Source organism: Limulus polyphemus, unplaced genomic scaffold (assembly GCF_000517525.1).
Source record: "Limulus polyphemus unplaced genomic scaffold, Limulus_polyphemus-2.1.2 Scaffold936, whole genome shotgun sequence".
Classification (NCBI taxonomy): domain Eukaryota; kingdom Metazoa; phylum Arthropoda; class Merostomata; order Xiphosura; family Limulidae; genus Limulus; species Limulus polyphemus.
In genome coordinates, this window is record NW_013666546.1 from 120263 (window position 1) to 141539 (window position 21277).

General features: G+C 33.8%; 1 protein-coding gene across 1 annotated transcript in view; it reads right to left on the reverse strand.

The window, feature by feature from the left end:
* Positions 1-21277, reverse strand: part of LOC106461332 (general transcription factor IIH subunit 2-like) — a 78196-nt gene that overhangs the window by 10199 nt on the left and 46720 nt on the right. Inside the window, exons 9-11 of the mRNA XM_022388202.1 lie at positions 10466-10500; positions 7573-7623; positions 2188-2294 (exon numbers count right to left, since the gene is read on the reverse strand). Of these exons, the coding sequence (XP_022243910.1) occupies positions 2188-2294; positions 7573-7623; positions 10466-10500 (193 nt within the window). The remainder of the gene's footprint in view (positions 1-2187; positions 2295-7572; positions 7624-10465; positions 10501-21277) is intronic.

Genomic DNA, 21277 nt, shown 5'->3' on the forward strand with positions numbered 1-21277 from the left:
TTGCTCTCTCTTCATTCATCCTGCTGGCTTTATCTGCCAGGCTTATATACTAACGAAGAGGGCATCTCCAACACACTCGGACTTCCCCAATCATTCAAGAAAATCATTACGCATGCCAGCAGCATTGTGTGACTTCTGCTGTCATAAAAATAAGTTTGTTTACTGATAGTATCAAGTATGACACAGTTTAGTCGTAACTAAACTAAAGCAAAATACATAAACAAGTTACAGCATTAACTTATCTCTTCATCGAATAAAGGCTTAACTAATGTTAGGCCTAAGACAAGTGGATTTATAGATTTCAGTGTCTGCAATTAGAATTCTTTTGTATTATTCTGTAAGTCCTGAAACTAAAGAGGTACTGTTGCAATAAAGATACTAATTTCACCTCGTGTGTTTTGCAGGTCTCTGACATTTATGTGCCTAGGTAAAAGTATTTGCACTTGATGATGATAAAACCTTCTCAATTACTGTACATCTGATATTGTGTTAATTTTGTAATAAAGTTTTCTTTGCTACCCATTCAACCATTCTCTAAATTGTATAAGCTTACAATACTTTATGTAACATTATTTGATCTCATTGCAAAAAATTTATATAACCTTCAAATGAATATAATTTAACATACAACTAGCTCCTCAATTCATTAAAAGGAAAGGAAAGGAAGGGTTACAGAAGTTATAAAAAAGAAACTCTTAAACCTTTATATTTACTTTACTATTACATAATAGTCAAATTATTCTTCTATTCAATCATACTTAAACTTTCTTTATAGATGTTTTCAAATAATTATTTATAATCATATTTAGAAAAATTATGGCATTCACTTATAAACAGAATGCCTGCTTTGAAAACTTTGAAAAGTCATTGTACAGTCATACCACTTGCATTTTCACTTATTTTAATCATCAATGATATGAAAAAGATCTTTCTCAGGCGAAATCTAATTTCTGAAGAACAAAAAATCCATTCTGCAGCAAGTTATGTAATAAGAGCTGCAAGTGTCCTAAACAATACTAACTTTGATAAAAACAAATCTCTGCATTCTTAGACACATTGTAAGATTGTCTGGAAAAAGCCAAGGTACAAAAATACATTTATACCATGAAAATGTTCAATAGACATTCATATTGTTCTATTAATAATTGGTTATTGGCTGAGGATTACTGTAGACTCCAGCTGTGTTGATTTCAGAAAACATCAAACAAGCTTTTATGATAATTAATAATCCAATCAAATAAAACACTGACATTTTATGTTTCTTTTTTATCCTTATGGCTGTTTTCTTATTAATTTCTGAAAAAAAAGTAAGGTCCAGACCCCTTGATTCCTTCTCAAGGATCTACACCTGTTTATACAACATAAAAGAATACAGCTATGTAATTATAAGTTAGAAACATAACACAGTGTAAAAAAATGGTAAATTTAATCTTTATTTAACATTTAAGTAGCCAGAGTTGGTGGTGGGTGTAGCCAGCCAGTTGCCTTAAATCTCTATTCAGCAGTTCAAAATTAGTGACAGTGGCAGACAACTTTAGTAGCTTTGCAATAACAAAGACAGGGTGAGCAAGTTTAGTGGCAAAGAGGATTGAATCCAAGACACTCAAACCATGAGGTATACCTCCCCCATTATGCAACTTTGTGTTTAACAACAAAGAAACTTAATTGCAATATTTTGATTAGTTGGAGAGTTAGAATAATCAAAAACAAAATAATCAGACATCATAATTTCAAGTAGTTGATTGTTTTCTTGATAATTGACTTAATCATAACTTCAATTAATCAATTGTTGGAATAATCAAAACCAGTAATAATTGGAAATGCTAATTTCAATTAGTTATTTAAGCAACAACTGATTTAATAATAATTTTAATTAATTGATTTAATTGTAATTTTAATTAATTGATTAGTTTATGTGACATTAATCAATGTAATCACTGCTCATAGGTAATTGATTAAATTGTTCAGTTCTATCCTTGAATAATGTAATTTTTCAGTCCTCTTATAATGTAAAAAACTGAAATAAAATAAAGAATTAAGGTTAAATACTTCTCCAACATAAAAAACAAACAGATATTCAATATTAAAAAAAAAGGAATTATACTTCCAGTGAAGTTTGGTGTCAAAATTAAACATAATAATTACAGTATTAGCCATTACTAATAAACAACACAAATTGAAACTCACCACAGGCTTTACACTCTACTGGTAGCTCACAATACTTGCTGTGACACTGTGGACAGAAATATCCTCCAATTCCAAACTTTTCTCCTGGAACTTTACTGTCTAGGTGGCTTAAGATTTAGCAATAAAAAGAACCACAATTCAAGTTGTATCAAATTTTTATTCAGCAAAACCCTGTACAAAGTACAATAAAAATTAGATTAAAAAAGTATATGAGCAAACTGCTAGAATATGCTAAGAGAAATAAAATGTTAACTGCAACAACCACTGGGCAAATTTCTCAGTATTAGATAATTAGGTTTGAGGGTTCCACAGATTACACCATTTTTTGAATACTTTTTTCTATTATTGATATTCATGTGTATCTCAGGGTCTTAAATTTAATAACTGTAACTATCATTTCTCAATATCTTTTTCTTTCTCATTATTTTGAGATACTGATATTGAATCTTTAATGGAATTCATATGCAGTAGACAACATTTCAGTTTCATGCTCAGGTTTACACACATTTGTGTGTTAATTTTTTAATGGGTAAAGTTGAAAAGCAGTTTGTACTTGGTAACTAGCTTGTACATGCAATTAACATAAACCATGTCCAGCTAATATGGGTTCTAGTGTTGAACAAAGCAGTGACTGGAGATAGAGTTAAAAGATACATCTGAATGCTGCTCATTTCACATCTCTGAGTTGGAAACTGCTATATACCCATTGGAGTGACAGTGGCAAAAATATCCACATTTTAATGTTATTTTAGTCAGAATTATTATGTGTATGTATGTATATATATATATAATTGTGGCCAAAAATTATATTAACAAACTTACTAACAATTATTTCTTTGTTGAAACTCCAATTGACAACAATTATATTACTGTATAAAGATAAAAAAAATAATAGAAAATATACCAACCACTGACAGATATATTCTAAGCAAAGTGTGTACAAATTGTTCAGAAAAAATGTCATTAACAATCTTTAAGAGAAATAAGATTCTTACTTCAACTATAACATTCCACAGACAAATTACACAATATATTGTAGCACCATCACTTCAGAGAAAATCATGCAAGCCATTACATCTACATTACTTTAAACAGAACTTCTATGATTAACATTCTAATTACACATTACACACACCAATAAAGATTTTACAAATGGTGATTGTGTAAGTTTAATTGAAATCACTACTGTTGCCTTGATTTATACATTCATTTCTTTTCTATGCTTTACTGAACCTGAATATAGTAAAAACCTATATGAATTATGCACTACAAAGACTACATAACACAAGGAAACAAAACATTACCACAACAATTTCACAAGATAACTTTATTATTTTTATACAAGTTGGCAAGAAATCAGATTTTTATACATCAGGCATTGTCCCTTATGTAGTTTCAGAATTACCTAGCTTTAGAAACACAGGAAAGTCTTTCTGAACTATTTCGTAACAGTTTTCATCTGCTTCAATAAAGTGATTCAAATAATTTCATCTTGAATTCTAAATATAAGTCTGTATGAGGATTTTTGCTGGGAATGTGTATTGTTTTTAAGTTAACACCATATTTATAGCACCTACATGATAAGCCTTGGATTTGGACTTTCACATACAATTTCTTATACTGAGCAGATTTTGTTAAGTAACAGATTTCAGTCTTTAGCTTGTGCAAATGAGGAACTAAAGGAGGGAAGGAAAATAAAATGGACAGATAGGAATGGGAATAAGAAACATAAGAAGGTTATAATTTTAAGTGATTCTTTAGTACGGCAAATGGATAAGATAGTCTGTGGGGGAAGTATGGAAAACAGAATTAGATTATGCTACTCAGGGATAGAGAGTGGAGGATATAATTGACAGAGCAAGTGATATAGTGAAGGATGCTAGCAGTGATGCAGTCTTTGTAGTGCACACAGGAGTTAATGGTGTAGGAAAGGGTGGTTAAGAGGAGCTAAGTGGTAAGTACATGAGATTGATAAAGACATTTAAAGAAAAGGGTCATAATAATTTGATTCTATCAAAGATAGACTTGCCAAGACTTAAATGTGGAGATGAAATTATAGGTAGGTCGTTATGGCCTAATAAGAGAAGTTTGGTTGGTTAGACTTGTGGGATCAGTTCAGTTGAAATGGATGGTTTAAATAAAGTAGGGGCTGGCTATTAATTAACTGTAAGGGTAATTTTAAACTTGGAACAGGGTGGTAAGGGCCAGAATAATGAGAAAAAAAAGCATTAGAAAAAAGTATAGTGTAGGAACAAAGTCCAGTAGTAGTTTTAATAGTAAGCTAAACTGTTATTATTGTATTGCAGGAACTACAAGAAAAAAAAACAGATTACTTTAGAACATTAGTTGGAATGGAGGATTTTGACCTAATGGGAATAACTGAAACATGGTTAAATGTAGACAATTTTGATGACAGGAATTTCTTTGGAATACAGGGTTATAGGTTATTCATTAGGGATAGAGTAATAAAAAGAGGGTTAGAGTGACTTTATATGTAAAGTGTGAGTTACATCCTGATCAAGTTGAGAATATTTGAATCTATTTGTACCTATAGTAGTTATAAGGGGAGATGGTTCTGAGTTAGAATTTGTTACAAACCACTAGATGAAACTCATAAAATTAATGAGAAACTCTACAGTGAGATAAATAATTCAGCTATTAATAAGGTTATCATTATGAGGGAGACAGGTTTTTAGAAGCTGTTAAGGATTGATTTCTTCACCAATTAGTCAAGAAACCTACTAGAAACAATACTATTTTAACTTTATTGTTAACTTCTAATAAAGAAATGTTTGATAGGGTAAAGAATGGGAAAAATCCAGTTGTAAGTGATCATTGCTTGACTAGGTTTGATGTTTTACTGAAAATGGAGATTAGGAATAATGAAATTTTACTCCAAGTTTCGAAAAAGCAAATTTTGAAAGGAAGAGGCAATAATTATATGTTGTGAATCGGTCAACTAAATTCATTGGAGGTCATATTGAAAAGTGGAAAACTTTTAAAAAATGAATTTTTAAATATATTCAAGATACACACGTTTGTTGTCCAAAAATAAAAAGGGTTGCTTCAAGTAATAAACCAGATTAACTCACAAAGAATATAAAGGATAAAATTAAAGAAAAGCAGTTTAAGTTTAAGATTAACTGCTATGATGGGAGATTTAGTGAATTACAAAATATCATGAGAGTTACTTAAAAGTGAAATTAGAAGCACATTGAAGCTCACACACAAGATTTATAAATGAATAACAGTGATACATAAAATTACAAAAATGTGTTGCAAATATTTATAATATTCAGAATTAGCAACAAACCACAGATCTAAGAATTTATTTACAGTTTCTTTAGATATTACTTTCATTCATGAAAATGTTTAAATGTTAAGTTATATTTATTTCAAAGCTACAAAAATGTTCTTCTATGATACCAATTAAGCTTAGTTAGGTTTAGCGATCATGGTAAGTAAAGGTAAAGTATTCCGATAACACAAGTTCTTATTTTTTGAATATTATTGTGAAATTTATCATAATCAAACAATGCATATAAATAACTTATTATTTACTAAAAAGAAACTATTTATTAAGACATAAATTGATCTTGACCAAAAATAATGTTACCTAGCCTAGCCAGATGCCAATTTGAAAGGTCAGATTCTAGGTCATCAATAAATCTTTGTCAGTTTATGTGGTGTTTTTTATGATTTATAGCAAAAAATTGTGACAACTAATATCAGCAAAATCAAAATAAATATGTTAATAAAAATTAATCAATGGAACTTTCTGATCAATATTAAAAACATTTGAAATTTTAAGTTGGAAGTATTTTTAGTTTAAAAAAAATGTTTCAGAATAAACTTTTGGAAATTTCATGGCATAAAAAATGATAGAATAATTATATCAATTTAAATGAATTTTTTAAAGCCTAAAGTAAATACTATTAGTAGGTTTTTTCTAAATTTCATTCAATTTGGTTAAGTATTTGCACTACAAGAAGGAAAAATTAACAGATAATGGTGACACCCTTCCAGTCCAGAAAATGATTTTAAAATGGACCTTACAAACCATTTAAATTAAATGATAAGCTCTCAGTCATATTTAGAGTATTAAAGATAGTTACAGGTAGATTTTTAGCTGTGGCATAGCGGCTCATAAAATGGCTAAGAGTTTTTCAAGTACAAACTTTTAGCTCATAGCTCTGTCATCTTTTGACCAATTTGAGATCGAATTACAATTTTGGACTCAGGAGGTCAAATCTCTTTTGATTGATGTATTTGACCACACCCAAGGTCTCATAGATTAATTTACTCTAATCCTGCCTAAAAGAATTTCAAATTATTGGTAGGCTGGTAGAGATCTTGATGAGTAATATAATCGAATCAGGTATATGTGCACCCCACACTTGGTATTGCTGGTGCCCAAAAATATAGCTAATGAAAAGGGAAATAAAAAGGTCTCTAATTTACTCTAATCCTGCCTAAAAGAATTTTAAGTGCTACGGCTATTGAGGATTCTTCTTGTTTTTCCATGTGAACCAATCTGACCAAACTATTTTTTGCTTATACTAACCATTAGAGCACTTCTGCCTGGCCCTAGCTGACTCACCTACTTATAATCTCATTGTTGCTATAAGAGACTTAAAAAACATTGGTTTTTAGATCCCCTGTTTAGTTGTAATGCTCTCTGAATTCCTTTAAATGCTCATTCATGTTCCCTGTTTGTATTATACAATATTTGGTGATACTCTTAATAAACAATCTATTAAGTAGTTTTCCATGAGACTTACTAAGATATAGTCTTATTTATAACATACAAATTGAAATGCCTTCCCTACAGTATCACTGTTGTTCTATTTTTCACATGGGCAAAAGAAAAAAACTGACACAAAACTAAGAAACAAAAAGGAAGGTATTTATACAATTTGTGTTGACAGCTTATGAAAAGAGTTATTTACAAGAGGAAAGATTGCTAAAAAGCAATGTCAGAGAAAATGAAGATGAGATAGAAATATAGTAAAGCTGGTTTAAATATTTATATGTGCATAAATTGTTCTTTGGAGATATTAGTAAAAAATAGCTGGTCATATCTTGTGTTTTTTTCTGTTTGCCTGAGAAACAGGATTTAATTCTGTAGGGTCACATATTGAAATGTTTCTCATAATATGGCTGATAAACAGTCCATGCCGAAGCATGTATTAATCCTTGGCTCTACTTATATCACAAATATTGAAAATAAACAACAGTCCCTTAATAAATAGTTAATTGTAAAAAAATCATCAAAGCATAAACATGTAGAATAGATACATACTACTAAAACCAAATTCAATTCCCCATATAATACTTCAAAAGAAATGTTAACAACAACACTAGTTTTTCCTCCAAACAACTTACCAATTACACAGTGATGACTTGCCTTCTGCATCACTAACATGGGAGGAAAACCTTAATTGTAGAAGAAGAGAAGAAAATACATATGCATTGTAACTTGTATGAAGTAATTTAATATAAGATACTAAAAAAATTAATTTTGAACATGGCACAGTCTTTCTTCAGCAATAAATAAGTGTTCAAACTTTTATTTATTTATAAAAAAACAAAAACAATTTTCATGTTTCCAGTTTCTGGAAACTAGTCAAATCAAAAGCTGTCTTATTGAAAATAGATAAAACATTCTATGACAAAAAAGTACCTTAATTTTCACTTTCGTTGGCATAAATATCTAATTTATTAATCATTTTAAAATACACTTCTTTGTCATATGTTAAAAAGATTTGAGAGTTTCCAAAATTATGTGTACAGTTTTGAACTATTCAATACTATTTTCACTTTGTAGGTCTATGAAGAGATTAACAAACAGTACAGTTCTAAAGTCAATAATATAAAAGTAATCCACATCTCTTTCAATCAACAGTGGTAGTAGTTCCACTCAAAATTAAGACTGCACATTTCTTAGTTGTTTTCAATATGCAAAAAAAGCATTTCCATTTGAATGGTTAACAGAGGAAATCTGTCATAAACAACAGAATGTAACAACATTCTGGTCTTTTTTCTTACAGGAAAACATATTGCATGCCACAATTCCCAAACCATACCTACAATTATAATGCTGTACACTATCTATATTGTTGTCTCATTGTTACACGAACGTTTTTCTCTCTGTTGTTTTTATCCTAACAATTCTGACTTACAAGTATAAGTAAGTAATGGTTATAAAAGACAGAAGAAACTGAATAAATGGGAAAAAAATTTTAATTTATTTGTAAATGACTTTCTTGTGATTTTTTACGTAACTTTTCAAAACCTCACCATGTATGTATAGCTGCACTTGTTTTATATAGTTTCATGCTTTACATTTGAATGGTGGAGATGATCAGGAAAGGAATGGATTAATGTATTGAGTAACTAGCTGGAGTACCCGTCCCCTGGATGGAAGGTATGTAAATTCATGATTAATGAAAGGTTATCTTAGGACATCAAAATTTGCTTCCTTTATATGTAATTGTAAAAAATGCCCACAAAAACTGGAAAACATAAAATGTAAACCATAAATTTGCATGCATCTCCGCAAGAAACCTTCATACCAAATTTGGTAAAGATCCATCAACGGGGGTCGAAGTAGTGGTAAAAAATGCAAAAACACAAACCTGAAAATTTGTATGTACCACAGCATGGACCTAATGAACCTCCATGCCAATTTTGGTGAAGATCCTTCCACACCCTGCAAAGTAGTTACATGGACAGACAACAGACAGTACCATTATATTTAAATAGATAATATTAATAACATTTTGAGAATGTATATAAAGCCCAGTTATCTCTTACACACAACAATATTAATAGAAAATCATCCAAGAACAAAGAAAAACCAGCTAACATCACAACTTTTCATTAGAATGTTCTGAAAGAAATAGCAAAGAACATATGATTCATTAGCCTGAAATATATGCAGTGTATGGTAAGACAAAACAGTTGTAGCCATAAACAACAGATAAACTCTGTAAAACTTGCAGTGTAGATTAGGAAAGAAACAGCCAATCACATACAACTGATGAACTCTAGAAGGCTTGGTGTGAAGAGGACAGAAAAAAATAATTACATATAATTAAGGACACCTGGAATACTTGAAAAAAAAGAATTGTACAAAATCACCCAACCAAATATGATTAGCAATCACTGGAAAATCTGTTGAGAAGAGTAAAACAGAAATAAGTAACCACGTATGATTAATGAAATTTAGGATACTTGCAATGAATGGTAGAATACACACAGCCAATCACACATAACTGACACTCTAAATGAAATAGTCAAACATGCACAACTCATGAGCTTTGGAAAGTCTACAGTGTACAGAGGAACAAAATTAGGAAATAATGTACACTCTGATGAACTGTAGTGTAATGAGTTAAATAGCCATAAACTGCACCCTTCCATACCAAGTATAGAATATATCTTTATTTGGGTATTTTCATATAATATTTTTCTAAATTTCCATGCAATTTCTGCTTGTAATTAATCACACCTGCATTGACTGCACTCTCAAAATCATAAACATTTGTTAATCTCTTTTTTTTCACCCACATAAAGGTTACATACTGCAGCCTCTGTTCTTAAATCTAAAGCTAGCATGTACATGTTCTAAATGGGCTACTTGGAAAGTAGCCTATCCAAACAGGCGATACAGAAACCTGTACAACCTGGTTTGAAATAGCTTAAGATTGTGTGTGGACTACTGGTTGAAGTATGTAGTCTGTGTACTAGTGAGATACCTGATTTTACTTGTTTCAGTAGAATAATTTAGTTTGGTAATTTCATATTTCTGTTTCTTGTTTTCTTGGTCTTCATCTCTTGTGTTGCAGCCCTCAACTCCAGCAGTCAGTTAAGATAATATAAAACTTTATTTAACAAAGTATTTTATGTTTAAAACTACAATTGTCTTTGCTTATTTTCCTCTACTGTCAGTGTTCAATTTACTCTTTGTTTAATAGTCCTGAACCTGTATTTTTCAGGAACTTTTGGCTTTTCTGCTGGATATCAGTTGACCTGAATACCACAGTGGAAAACTTGCAGTACATGTATAATTAAAGAAATATAGGACCAAACTACACAATCTCTGAAACATCTGCAGTAAAACGTAATCCACATTGTGAACTCATGAAAATCTCAGATACAAGCTTATACCACCCATTATCATGAATATTTGACAAAGAACACAAAATACTGAAAAGAAAAAAAAAAAAGGAAATGAATTCAATGTAAGTGTTAAATAATAAGGTGGAAATATAACTCACCCATTCTCACAAGTGAAGACTCGGTAATACCCTATAATCAAACACAAAAAGAAACAAGTTAAACACTGATATATACAAGTGAATTACAGTATTTCACTTTAAGAACAAACACATAACAATAAAATTCACACATTCAAGTTAGTTACAATTTATATACAACAACAGATTGACTTCTACTTATATATATCAGAGCCACTCCACATACACACAGACAAATATTTAGACTCTGATACATTACCAACTGCATTAAGAAACAAGGGCCAGATCCAGAATTGAAAATTTTGATTAATGTGATTTTCATGATTCCCAATAAAGAAACACATTTGAAACAGAACCAAAAATATCAGTTACACATTGAAGAGACATGATTTCATGCTAAAAATCATTATGAATCAGGTTATTTAACTAATTATTCCTTTTAAAGCAAAAATAATTGCCACCATTCCACTTAAGTTGTAGTAAGTTAGTCACTGTATGCTACCATGACTTTTTTAGTTCAGAGCAGTATAATCTTCTCTCTCTCTGAAAAAAAGGCATACCTGATATCTTTGAGACAATTATATAAAAAACACAATCATATTTTGAATGTTATATTAACAAAAAAAATCATGTATGCTCTTGCAGTATTCAATACAGTTAAAATCCAAACACTGACAATAGTTAAGTTGTTAATACCATAATGAATCACTTTCACATCAACTTCTGATCAAACAGTGGATTTTGTTGGAAAACCCAAATTCATTGATTGTTATTCCAATATTTAAAAAATAAGTTAAAATTTTTAATAGGCTACCTAGCAAAGAACACTGCTGTGAAGAAACTAATAATTAAAGTATGTGGAAAAATTGGTCTGAAAAAATAAACTTAACACTCATAATCAAGTTTAGACTACCACAGGGCTGAAAATACACAACAGTCATGATGGCCACTGCCACCATGTTTCCTTAATGGCCATGGTGTTCTAAAAAATATGCACTATTCATGGCCATTGTCCCCTAAGATTAAAGTTTGTATTATTCATACTTGGGCAGTCCACAGTCACATGAATTGATATCACAACTTACATAAACAAAATTTATTTGTATACAAGAAATGTTGATTAAGCATGATGGGAAGAGAGTGAAGTTTACCACATTTCTCTCAATACACATAAAGTTTGGATGAATACCTATTGCTTGGCAAAAATCAATTACAGTGCACTACCTCTAACTCACAAGAAATAACACATATATCTATTCTAACGATCTGCTCATTCACAGAGGCACAACATGTATAATATGAACAGAAGAATTCAATCAATTAGTTATATGTTACACTGACTGAGTCAGCACGTAACACTGTTTCTGTACATTTGCACATGCTCCTTGAGCATGCCAAGAAAAGAATGCCTGAAACAGTAGATTGCTGCAAAATGTTAGGATGTAGCATCTAAATGCCAAAAGCTGGAAAACTTTTAATTGGTAAGTGAATGGATTACTTTCAAATTTTAAGCAAATCAGTCAAAAATGAGATACTTAGTGCATTACAGCTTTAGGCTAGCTTACACATAAACTAGTCTTAGGCTTAAGTTACTGACTATGCTCAGTCTGACACACGGTTGAGATGAATGTGCAACAACAGAAGTTATGAATACACGGTTTGTAGAGAATTCTGAATGAAGCTTTGTCACTACCTAAACCAAAATATGTATATGTTCACTGACAGATATTGATAATTTTGTTTTCAGCATGTTCCGAAATATTTGCAGTCTAAGTTCGCTTGTGATTAAAGTTAGCCTAAGGCTAGCACCATGCAACTTGCAAGACAATGTTTCATAGTATTGTTCATGCCTCTTCATATCTCTAAACCTTTGTATGTGCTACGTGAAAAGTAAAATGATCGGGCCTGCAATTTCCATGTGATAACAACAGTGCAGATTCTTTATGCAGCACATTCCAAGTTATTCTTTCGTACTAAGTTGATGATTCCCTTGTAATTTAACATATTAATGAAGAAACAAGACTTAAAATACAAGTTAGTGATATAACCTTAAACTTAATTGTGATAAGTAACCCACAATTTGTAGAAAATTTATTTCACATGAGATAAATAAGTACCACAGCACTCATACCATATTCTTATTTCTTACTATACTGTAGCTATGACAACAACACTCCTAGATCTATTCAAGCTGAAGCTACAGTTCCTTAAGAAGAAGTGGGCATACCTGATTTCTGGGAAATTCATTCTGGTGCAAGTAGGAAAAAACTTCATAATTCAAAGTTTGAGACAGTCAATAGCTGGGAATTTGATTGATTGGGGTATATAGAAGAAAACAGATTTGTTTCCAAGGTGTGGTGCAAGTTATGTAGGAAAAAGTACTAAGGTTCCTCAAGGGTTAGGAAAAAAACCTGATGCATGTAATGCATTGCACAGTAGACAACTAAAAATGTGTGATCTGGATGCCTGTGTTTTAGGAACAGAAAATGTAAAAAAAAAATCACTGCCAAAGGTCATGCAACCTCAAAGACATACCTGAAAGCCATAAATACAGATGTCCCCTTGATGAATCAGATACATATAAATCTCTTGTTGCAACTGATGAGAATGTCAAGGATAGAATGGAGAAACTCTTCAACATCACCCAAAATTCCAATACTTAAGATGGCAGGAACTGAGTGATGATTTTGAAGCCTTCAAGTTCTGGTGTCTGCCTCAAACTGACATTATGACAATTACTATGAAAACGTTTTGTTTCTTCCATTTTTTATTTCATTTCTTGGTTGACACCAAATTTTAAAGATTTTACCCTACAAGATTGCTAAAACAAACAGATGTGATGCCAGTGAAGTGCATGATGCAGCACTGATCATGGACTAATCCTCAGTTGGAGTTTAATGTCTTCAGCAGCAGATGATGCTTCAGTAAATTTTGGTGAGGTTAAAGCTGTCATGACCAAACTTAAGTAATCTGCCTTCTGGATGATAAAAGTACACTGTATTGCACACCATTTGAAACTTGCACTTAAAGATGCTTTCAGAGGAACATATTTCACAGATGTACATGCCATAGACTTAGTGTCATGTTTTGTACCTTAAACCATTATAAACTAGTTGACATATATTCCTATTAGTGGTGTACTGTTTTAGATCACAGAGTTTCCAGGCTTAAAAATATAAGATACCTATCTCTCACATGAAGAGCAATGTTGTACTTGCACAGGCTATATTAAGGAGCAAGAAGGAATCTCCTGGTTCTCACACAAAATAAATTCTTGCATTCTGAGTATTGGTTCTGCAAATGAACCACACACATTAATATACAAAAGTGTAAAACTTAACCTTGTTTAAAAAGATGTGGCTTTTTTCAAGAAAGTTGCTGCTGAAACCACAGATAAAATAATAACATGCATTAGCAGTAGATTTTCCTTTTTGATGGATGACCTTGTTGTACAGGCAGCTGATATTTTTTGACCAAGACAACTTCCCAACTGATCCAGATGCCTTGTCGAATGTTGTTTGTTTCTTATTAAGCACAAAGCTACACAAAGGGCTATCTGTGCTCTGCTCACCATAGTTATCAAAACCCGGTTTCTAGCAGTGTAAGTCTGCAGACATACAACTGTGCCACTAGGGGGCTCCTTGTTGGAACATGGATTTAAAGAACTACAAGTTATCACAGAGCACTTGAAGCAAATGTTAGAAAAGAAAGGGTGTGCCCTGTCAAGCATTGAAAGGGAATGGATGAAGATTACACATGACATTGGCATTGAAAGGGAATGGATGAAGATTACACATGACATTGGCATTGAAAGGGAATGGATGAAGATTACACATGACATTGTGTGTCATCACAAAAAGGACAAACTATTTCTAGTATAGAAAAAGATGCTAATGAAAAGAATGACAAGTACCTTAATTTTCTACATTTAGCACAAATACTCCTAGTTTGTTCTGTGTCAATAGCACAAGTGGAACACCAGTTTTCTTCTATCCAACAGTTTCTTGGGGATTGGCATCTAGCTTTGAAAGTCTCAACAATTAGAAACCTTCAATGTGTTTGCACAAAGAGTACCAAACCAAAACTCCATTGTCCAAAAATAATTGTTGAAAGATTGTTGTCCAGTGGAATCTTCCCTCTATAATTCATTTACCACCCCTTCAAGAAGTACAGAATTTAACATAAATTATGTTATAATATTGTTATTACTCAGACAAAGCATAATTTTTATAGTCTTCAATCATATTTTGTTATAGAACGATAAAGTAGAAAACCAGACCCCTCTTGCTACACACCTGTCACATCCTCTCTTTCACAAATTGTAAACAGTTCTGTCTGTTGTTTAATGCAACATTCTTTACAACCAATAGAAAGCCAAAGTTTTAATCTATCAAATGAAGTATTACATTATGTTGTTTTATGTACAGAGAACTGTCTATTTTGCTTCCAGTTCCCACAAGAAATACATCGACAAGCTTAGCTTAATTTTTATTGGGTCTTATCATATAGTTAGAAAGCCAGAAGTATTCTGATAATTATAGGACATTGTATGTTATTATTCTGTATTCTTAGGTGCATTATTTAATTAAATAAAAAAAATTTAGTGCAGTAGTACCATTAGTATAAAAAAGCAGGGTTAAGTTTCACCAACAGTCAACAGCAAATGTAAAAATTAGAAACTTTTTAATTTAGATGAGGTCAAATTAGGTAAAATAAAAAAAAACAATAATGATAATAAAAAATTTCATGACGTATGCTCGCGAGCAGCCCATGCCCAATGTAATTCAATAGAGTAACATGAGCTATGCATTCACCAAGTGACTTATAGCTTGTGTGGCAGGATTATCAGTTAGACACAGTTCAAAAGGAAGTAAAACAATAAAATTTAAGTAGAACAGATGTATACTGTTATGAGTTGTAAGCTATTTAGGATAAACAAATGTAGTTTTATGTTACAATCTGAAGTCATTATAGAAAGCAAAAAGGGTAATTTAGATTTTTTTTATGGTTACAACCAACCTCGTATAGAGTTAGGGTTGAGAAAATAGATAAAATATAAAGTTTTACTGAGAACAACATTTTAAATTTATTTAAAAAGTTTTAGAGATTACACAAATTAAATGTGAAGAAAAGTATTTTTAATCTTAACATGAAAAATCACTTTGCACTTGGAGCAGTCAACACTTTGACCTCATATAACCATGGAGAAATTTTTTGTGAAGATACTTCATTAAAAATTCTGATTTTTTGTCTACAAAAGACTCTTAATACTTACTGAATCCATATTAGAAGTTATAGTATGAAACTATAAAGGTCAATTTGGGATCATGAACTTGGCCTATTTGATTCTACTCGTAGCAATGGGTCAAACTAAAATGTTCTTTTAGAGGCTGAATTTAATTTAATACTGATGTTTTCTTGAGCTTATCTTTCTGATGGACTCCTTTAGAATTTTGCTCTAACTCCATCAGAGACAGATCTAGCCACATCTACACTGATGTTGTACTACTAATACAATCTTCACTTGTGGAACAATTTTTAATCATCTACAACTCCTAATTCACAGTTCTCTTCAAATGCTGTGATACTTCACGATACCTTATCAATGACAGCCATACAACTTTTCATCAATAAGAGACAATTGCTTTATTAATAAAGTACATATACAGGTTGTATCATCATATAACATACACGAGTTGGAGAGCCAATTTATATGCAAGTTAAGATTTTCCTAAATTAAAAATTTATGTCCAATAATACTTACCTTCTCTCACACTGATAGCTATTACTTGCCTGCCAGGGCTTCCTCTTTTGCCCATTTAAGCATTGGTCTGATATTTTCTCACTTGCTCCAGTCTTTTATACCCCACTCAATTGTCCTTCGCGATATTTATCTCGTGACCCTATCCTCTTACCTCAATGCACCCTTAATCCTGGTACTGTATATAAGCACCTCATTCAGATAATATCATAACATTTTCAAGACTGACTCATTCCCAGTCTCTAACACCAGCTCTTAGTGAAGAGAAAGGGCAGGAGAGTGTCGGCAAAGGTAACTATTATTGTTAGTGTCCAAAACATACTTACCTCTTCTCACATTGATAGATAGAACCCCACATTGATAAGGTGGACGGGCCAGTGAGGGCATTATCCATACAGAAAGCATCTGCATAGATCATGGGTGTGTCAATAGAAGATTGGCACCTTAGTGGGGGAATTGTACTAGGTCCGGAACAGGTACGCTGTTAACCCAGAACTTAATTTCTGTACTGTGGATGGAATTTTACCTGATTTATCATCACTATAGGCCAGACCCCAACCAGATAGCCGAGGCTACTCTGGGTTGGAATTAAAGGGCTATGGTCCTTATATCCCACATTGGTGGCTAGAGCAATTGGAAGAAGACCAAAGGGCATCAACCCCAGCTCGGAATGACAGGATAATGTATGCCTTACTCAATCTGAGGAAAGAGAACTCATCTGGTATGGAATTATGAACACTCATAACTCACTCCCCAACCATGTAGGCAAGGTAAATTCCACTTGCCCCTCGAATTATGGGGAAGACATGGAATAACAGTGTTCAACCAAGGACCCAGAGACAGTAGACCCTCTTCCATGAACAATGTACTGAATCTATAATGATCAAAAAGAAGAACCATGCTCAACCTAACTGGATAGCTGAGTGTCAAATCTGACCCAATATTACGAGTAGGCTCCCATGTAGGCTGGTGTCACTCCTACTAACATCCAAGGACCCAGGTAGGAGAGCCCCCAACTTCACCCTCTTCTTCAAGAGTGGAGGAATTCACTATAACACTCTGGACGAAAAGCCTCTGTCACCACCCCACTGACTGGAAACAGGGTGTCGTAATGACTCCCTAGCTTCACTAGTAGAATCTGGGGGATAATGCACACTGGGGAGCCCTGAGAAATAGCTCTGGATACAGTGCAATTGGTGAACCAAGTTCTCTAAATTTTTTAAAGCAAACCAATCTTGATTTATTCAATCCAATGATCAGCAGGGACAGACAGGATCCCCTTATGCTTTACTCATGACAGTCCATGATTGGCCGTCCAGTATAGTATGGTAATACTACACAGTCAGCTTCTATAGCCTTATAGAACACCTCATTGCTACAGAGCTTGTTCCAACCTGTATAAAATATATTGAATTAGTGATTGCTGATGTGGAATTGGTTTGATAAAAGCACACCTGCCTAGGCAACACTTGCGACAGAGTGGGATCCTGTGAAAATGAGGTACGGGGCCCTGAAAGGTAGCAATGAAAATACTTACCCCACTGTATAATCTAACAGAAATGGTTATGATAGGTACAGGGAGTAGGCAAAAATCCTCTGATGAAGAGACTGCCAGATCATGCAAGTAATGCGAGATAAAAGTATTGGGGGAGGTACACATACCAGTCTGCACAAAGACTGACAGCGGGCAATCCAACGAGGCTGCTAAGGACATAGAAAGGTGACAAATCTGATTAGACGTGACTCACAAAATATTCCTTGCCTTCAGAGAGATCCCAAAATAAAAAGTCATTGTCTAGCATCTCTAAAGGTATTAGTGCAGGTAACAAAAGCTTCAAAACCCTCACTGAACATGATTATGATCGAAATCTGATCAGACATAGAAGTGAGAAATAGTGATCAGATGAATCAGTGAAAAGGATTTATCCCCTTCCCTGTTTGACAGTCTCTTGGGTAAGAAGAACTGGTCTGAGGATTTAGAGAGAATGAGAAAGCAATCAGTTGACAAACAGTGCAAATCACCCTGACCAATGATATCTGTAGGTCAGCAGCCATGAAATATAAACCTTCATGTAAAGGGGATACATAGCATATAAGAGTCAGGTCACAAACAGGTGTTGAGAAAGAGCATGTAATGTTACCTTAATATACCTGTTAGTTGACCGAAATGGTCATTTGGGACCAAGGACCCAAAGTGACTTGAAGAATCCAAAGAGGACTGGGGACTCAAAGAATATGTAGTCATAAGAATAGAACAGTAGTCGATAAGGCTGCCTTAAACATGGTAAATGTAGAAGATGTAAAAACCTCTGCCAAAAAGCCAGGTCAAAAAACGAGTTATGGTTGGCAGTTCTGTTCAAAATGGATTCATTCTCCTCTCAATATGCCAATATGCATGTAATTTTCGTTGACAAATGTTCATCTCAAGACTAAGCAGAAACTGAGACAGATACATGACACCCTTAAAATTAAACACCAATGCCATGCAAAAGACTGCATAACCTCTATGTCTGCAGCTTGAGCTTCTTGATAGCCAGGTGTACCATGTCAAATCATTGCTGCCTCCACAGAAATACCCTAAGAAGTGGAAAGTGTGGACACTCCAGAAGGTACCACAGAAGCAGAAACTAGGGTGTAGCAGCCAATCTGGTGCAATTAACAGGACCCGACAATGGGTTGTAACAAATCATATTTAGTACCCTGGGTAACATATGAAATGGAGAGAAGGCCTAGAGTTGTAATTCCATCCTGCCCTGATGGGATGCATCCATTGCCAAAGCCGGAAGATCAGGTACTGGAGACCAAATTTCCAGTAGTTGGGTGATCCAATGAGAGGCCAATCCACCAATCAGAGTTGCAAAATGAGAGCCAATCCAACAGAACCTTCTGATGCAAAATTTACTCTGTAGGGAGGATCTGTTTTGATTAACAGAATTAACCTGTTACCGAGGGCATCACCCGTGGAACATGGCAAGCTAGTAAGGTGATAACATAGGAATGGTCCGAAGAAAAGAGCTCCAGAATTTGAAAACAAGGAGCCCTGGACCAAATGCCTCCTCGATGAGAAACACAAGACATCACTATAGAATTGTCAGAGTGAAGCCTGACGATTTTCCCATTATTAAGCCCAGACCATGAGACATTGTCTGTTGAAGATCAAGCAGAACTGAAACATTGTGTAGGGAAACCTCTTCATCTGTGCATAGACCCTGGAATTTCTGACTTTTAGTATATGCATTCCTTCACTGAAGCAAAGCAATCATGAAGAGATGGTACTCTGGACGAGGTGTTGGTAGAGGAACCCATATCGTAGTAGTGTCTCTACTTAACAACCCTTCAAGATCAAAGAGTGATACTGAGTAAGTAAACTTGAGAATCCAGTGAATCAATGTTTATGATCTCTTGGTTCCATAAAGACTATTCCAGGAAGAGAAAAAACATCTATGCAGTGGGAAAATGAGAGGTAAGAATCGGACATTCTATTCCATAGTGTTGAGCTGGATGGGAGTCATCTGAGCCCGACTGAGAGACAAAATGAAAAGTATCCAGACTAATGACATATTGAATTGGAGCAAGAATAGATGCCTCAGTCCTTAAAAATGAAGCCTGCCTTGGTTTTTCTGAATGTAGAATCAGGATGTGATGGTCTGACAATTAACGAGATGGTGCCAGCAGTAAACATTCATCGATGTAATGGTGTATGCACAGTGCAATGGAATGGAGGTGATGAAAAAAAAACCTCCTACGATACAGCAGAACCCATGTGACACCGATGCAAGTCTAAGGTAAAAACCCAGAACTGCAGTACCTGACCCTTGTGCACAACGAATGCTGATAGTGTGGGACCCCACCACTATGGCAATGTGCACATAGGAGCCAACTACAACAAACTTGTAAATCTACAATCCCAGTAAGAAAAATCAACTCAGATTGAAGAATGAGTAATTTGTAAACCTTGGAGGATCTAGGTATTGATATAGACAAGAAAAATCGATGACTGATCACCAATTCCTGTCTGCACAAGCCCAACAACCAACAGGAATAAAACCACTGGAGAACTAGCAGGACTCTCTCACTACCCCCAAACCAACCAAATTCTGATAACACTAGAACTAAGTTCCAAATCCCAATGATGTGCGGGAGATGAAAACCCTACAGGTTGGGTGGATAATAGTGATAAAGATGTGTTCTGAATGACTAATCCTGACTCAAGGAACAGCAGTGCTCCTGGATCTGGGGTTAAGGTTACCACACGTCCAGAAATTCTCGGAGCTAAGCCCTCACAGAGCCTGAAGGTATAAAATAATCACCAACGCCACTAATGGTAATCCGACCGAGCAGAACAATATAGACAGAATCTATTCTGGGTACCAATGTACCAAGTGGCTGATTTCTGGAGTCAGAACTATGACCCCCTGTAAGAGCCAATGAAGTTCAATACTTCAACAACAACAGAGAGGAATGTAGAAGCTGAAAATTGAACCAATGTGCATGTGAACAATGGATCCAGCTCATTATCAATGAAGTTGGTGATCCTGAGTGTCAACAAAATAAAGTGCAAGAAAAACAAAATGGTGGATTTTAGAGTTGTAAGTCCGTAGACTTACCCTGTTTCACCAGGGGACATAACTCAAGTTAACTACAGACTCCACCTTAGAAATTTGAGGAGCAGAAGTATTATTTGAGAGTAAGAAAATACTTAAAACTGGCAGTGGTAGGCTAAAATCACAAAGTTCTAACAAGTGTCAGATAAGGCCTAACTGTCCCTTCACGTAACTGAGAATTAAACCTTCCAGCATGAAGCACAATATCCGTGGATGAAGAGAAAAAACGAAAATTCGTTCCCAAACTCTTCAGCCATCAAGTAAGGAGCATGCTTAAAAGCAATCAGGAAAGAGCCCAAAACATCACACTCTCATATAACCAACAGAAAAAAAAATCAAAGGCAGCTTATCCCAAAGTGGCTTCCTGTTTGTATTTTGTTTTTTTATAGGTCATTTAAAGACTGTGTTGATTAGAACAACATTGTGTCAGGGAAATTGTTTTGTTAGAGCATCCGTCGCATCCA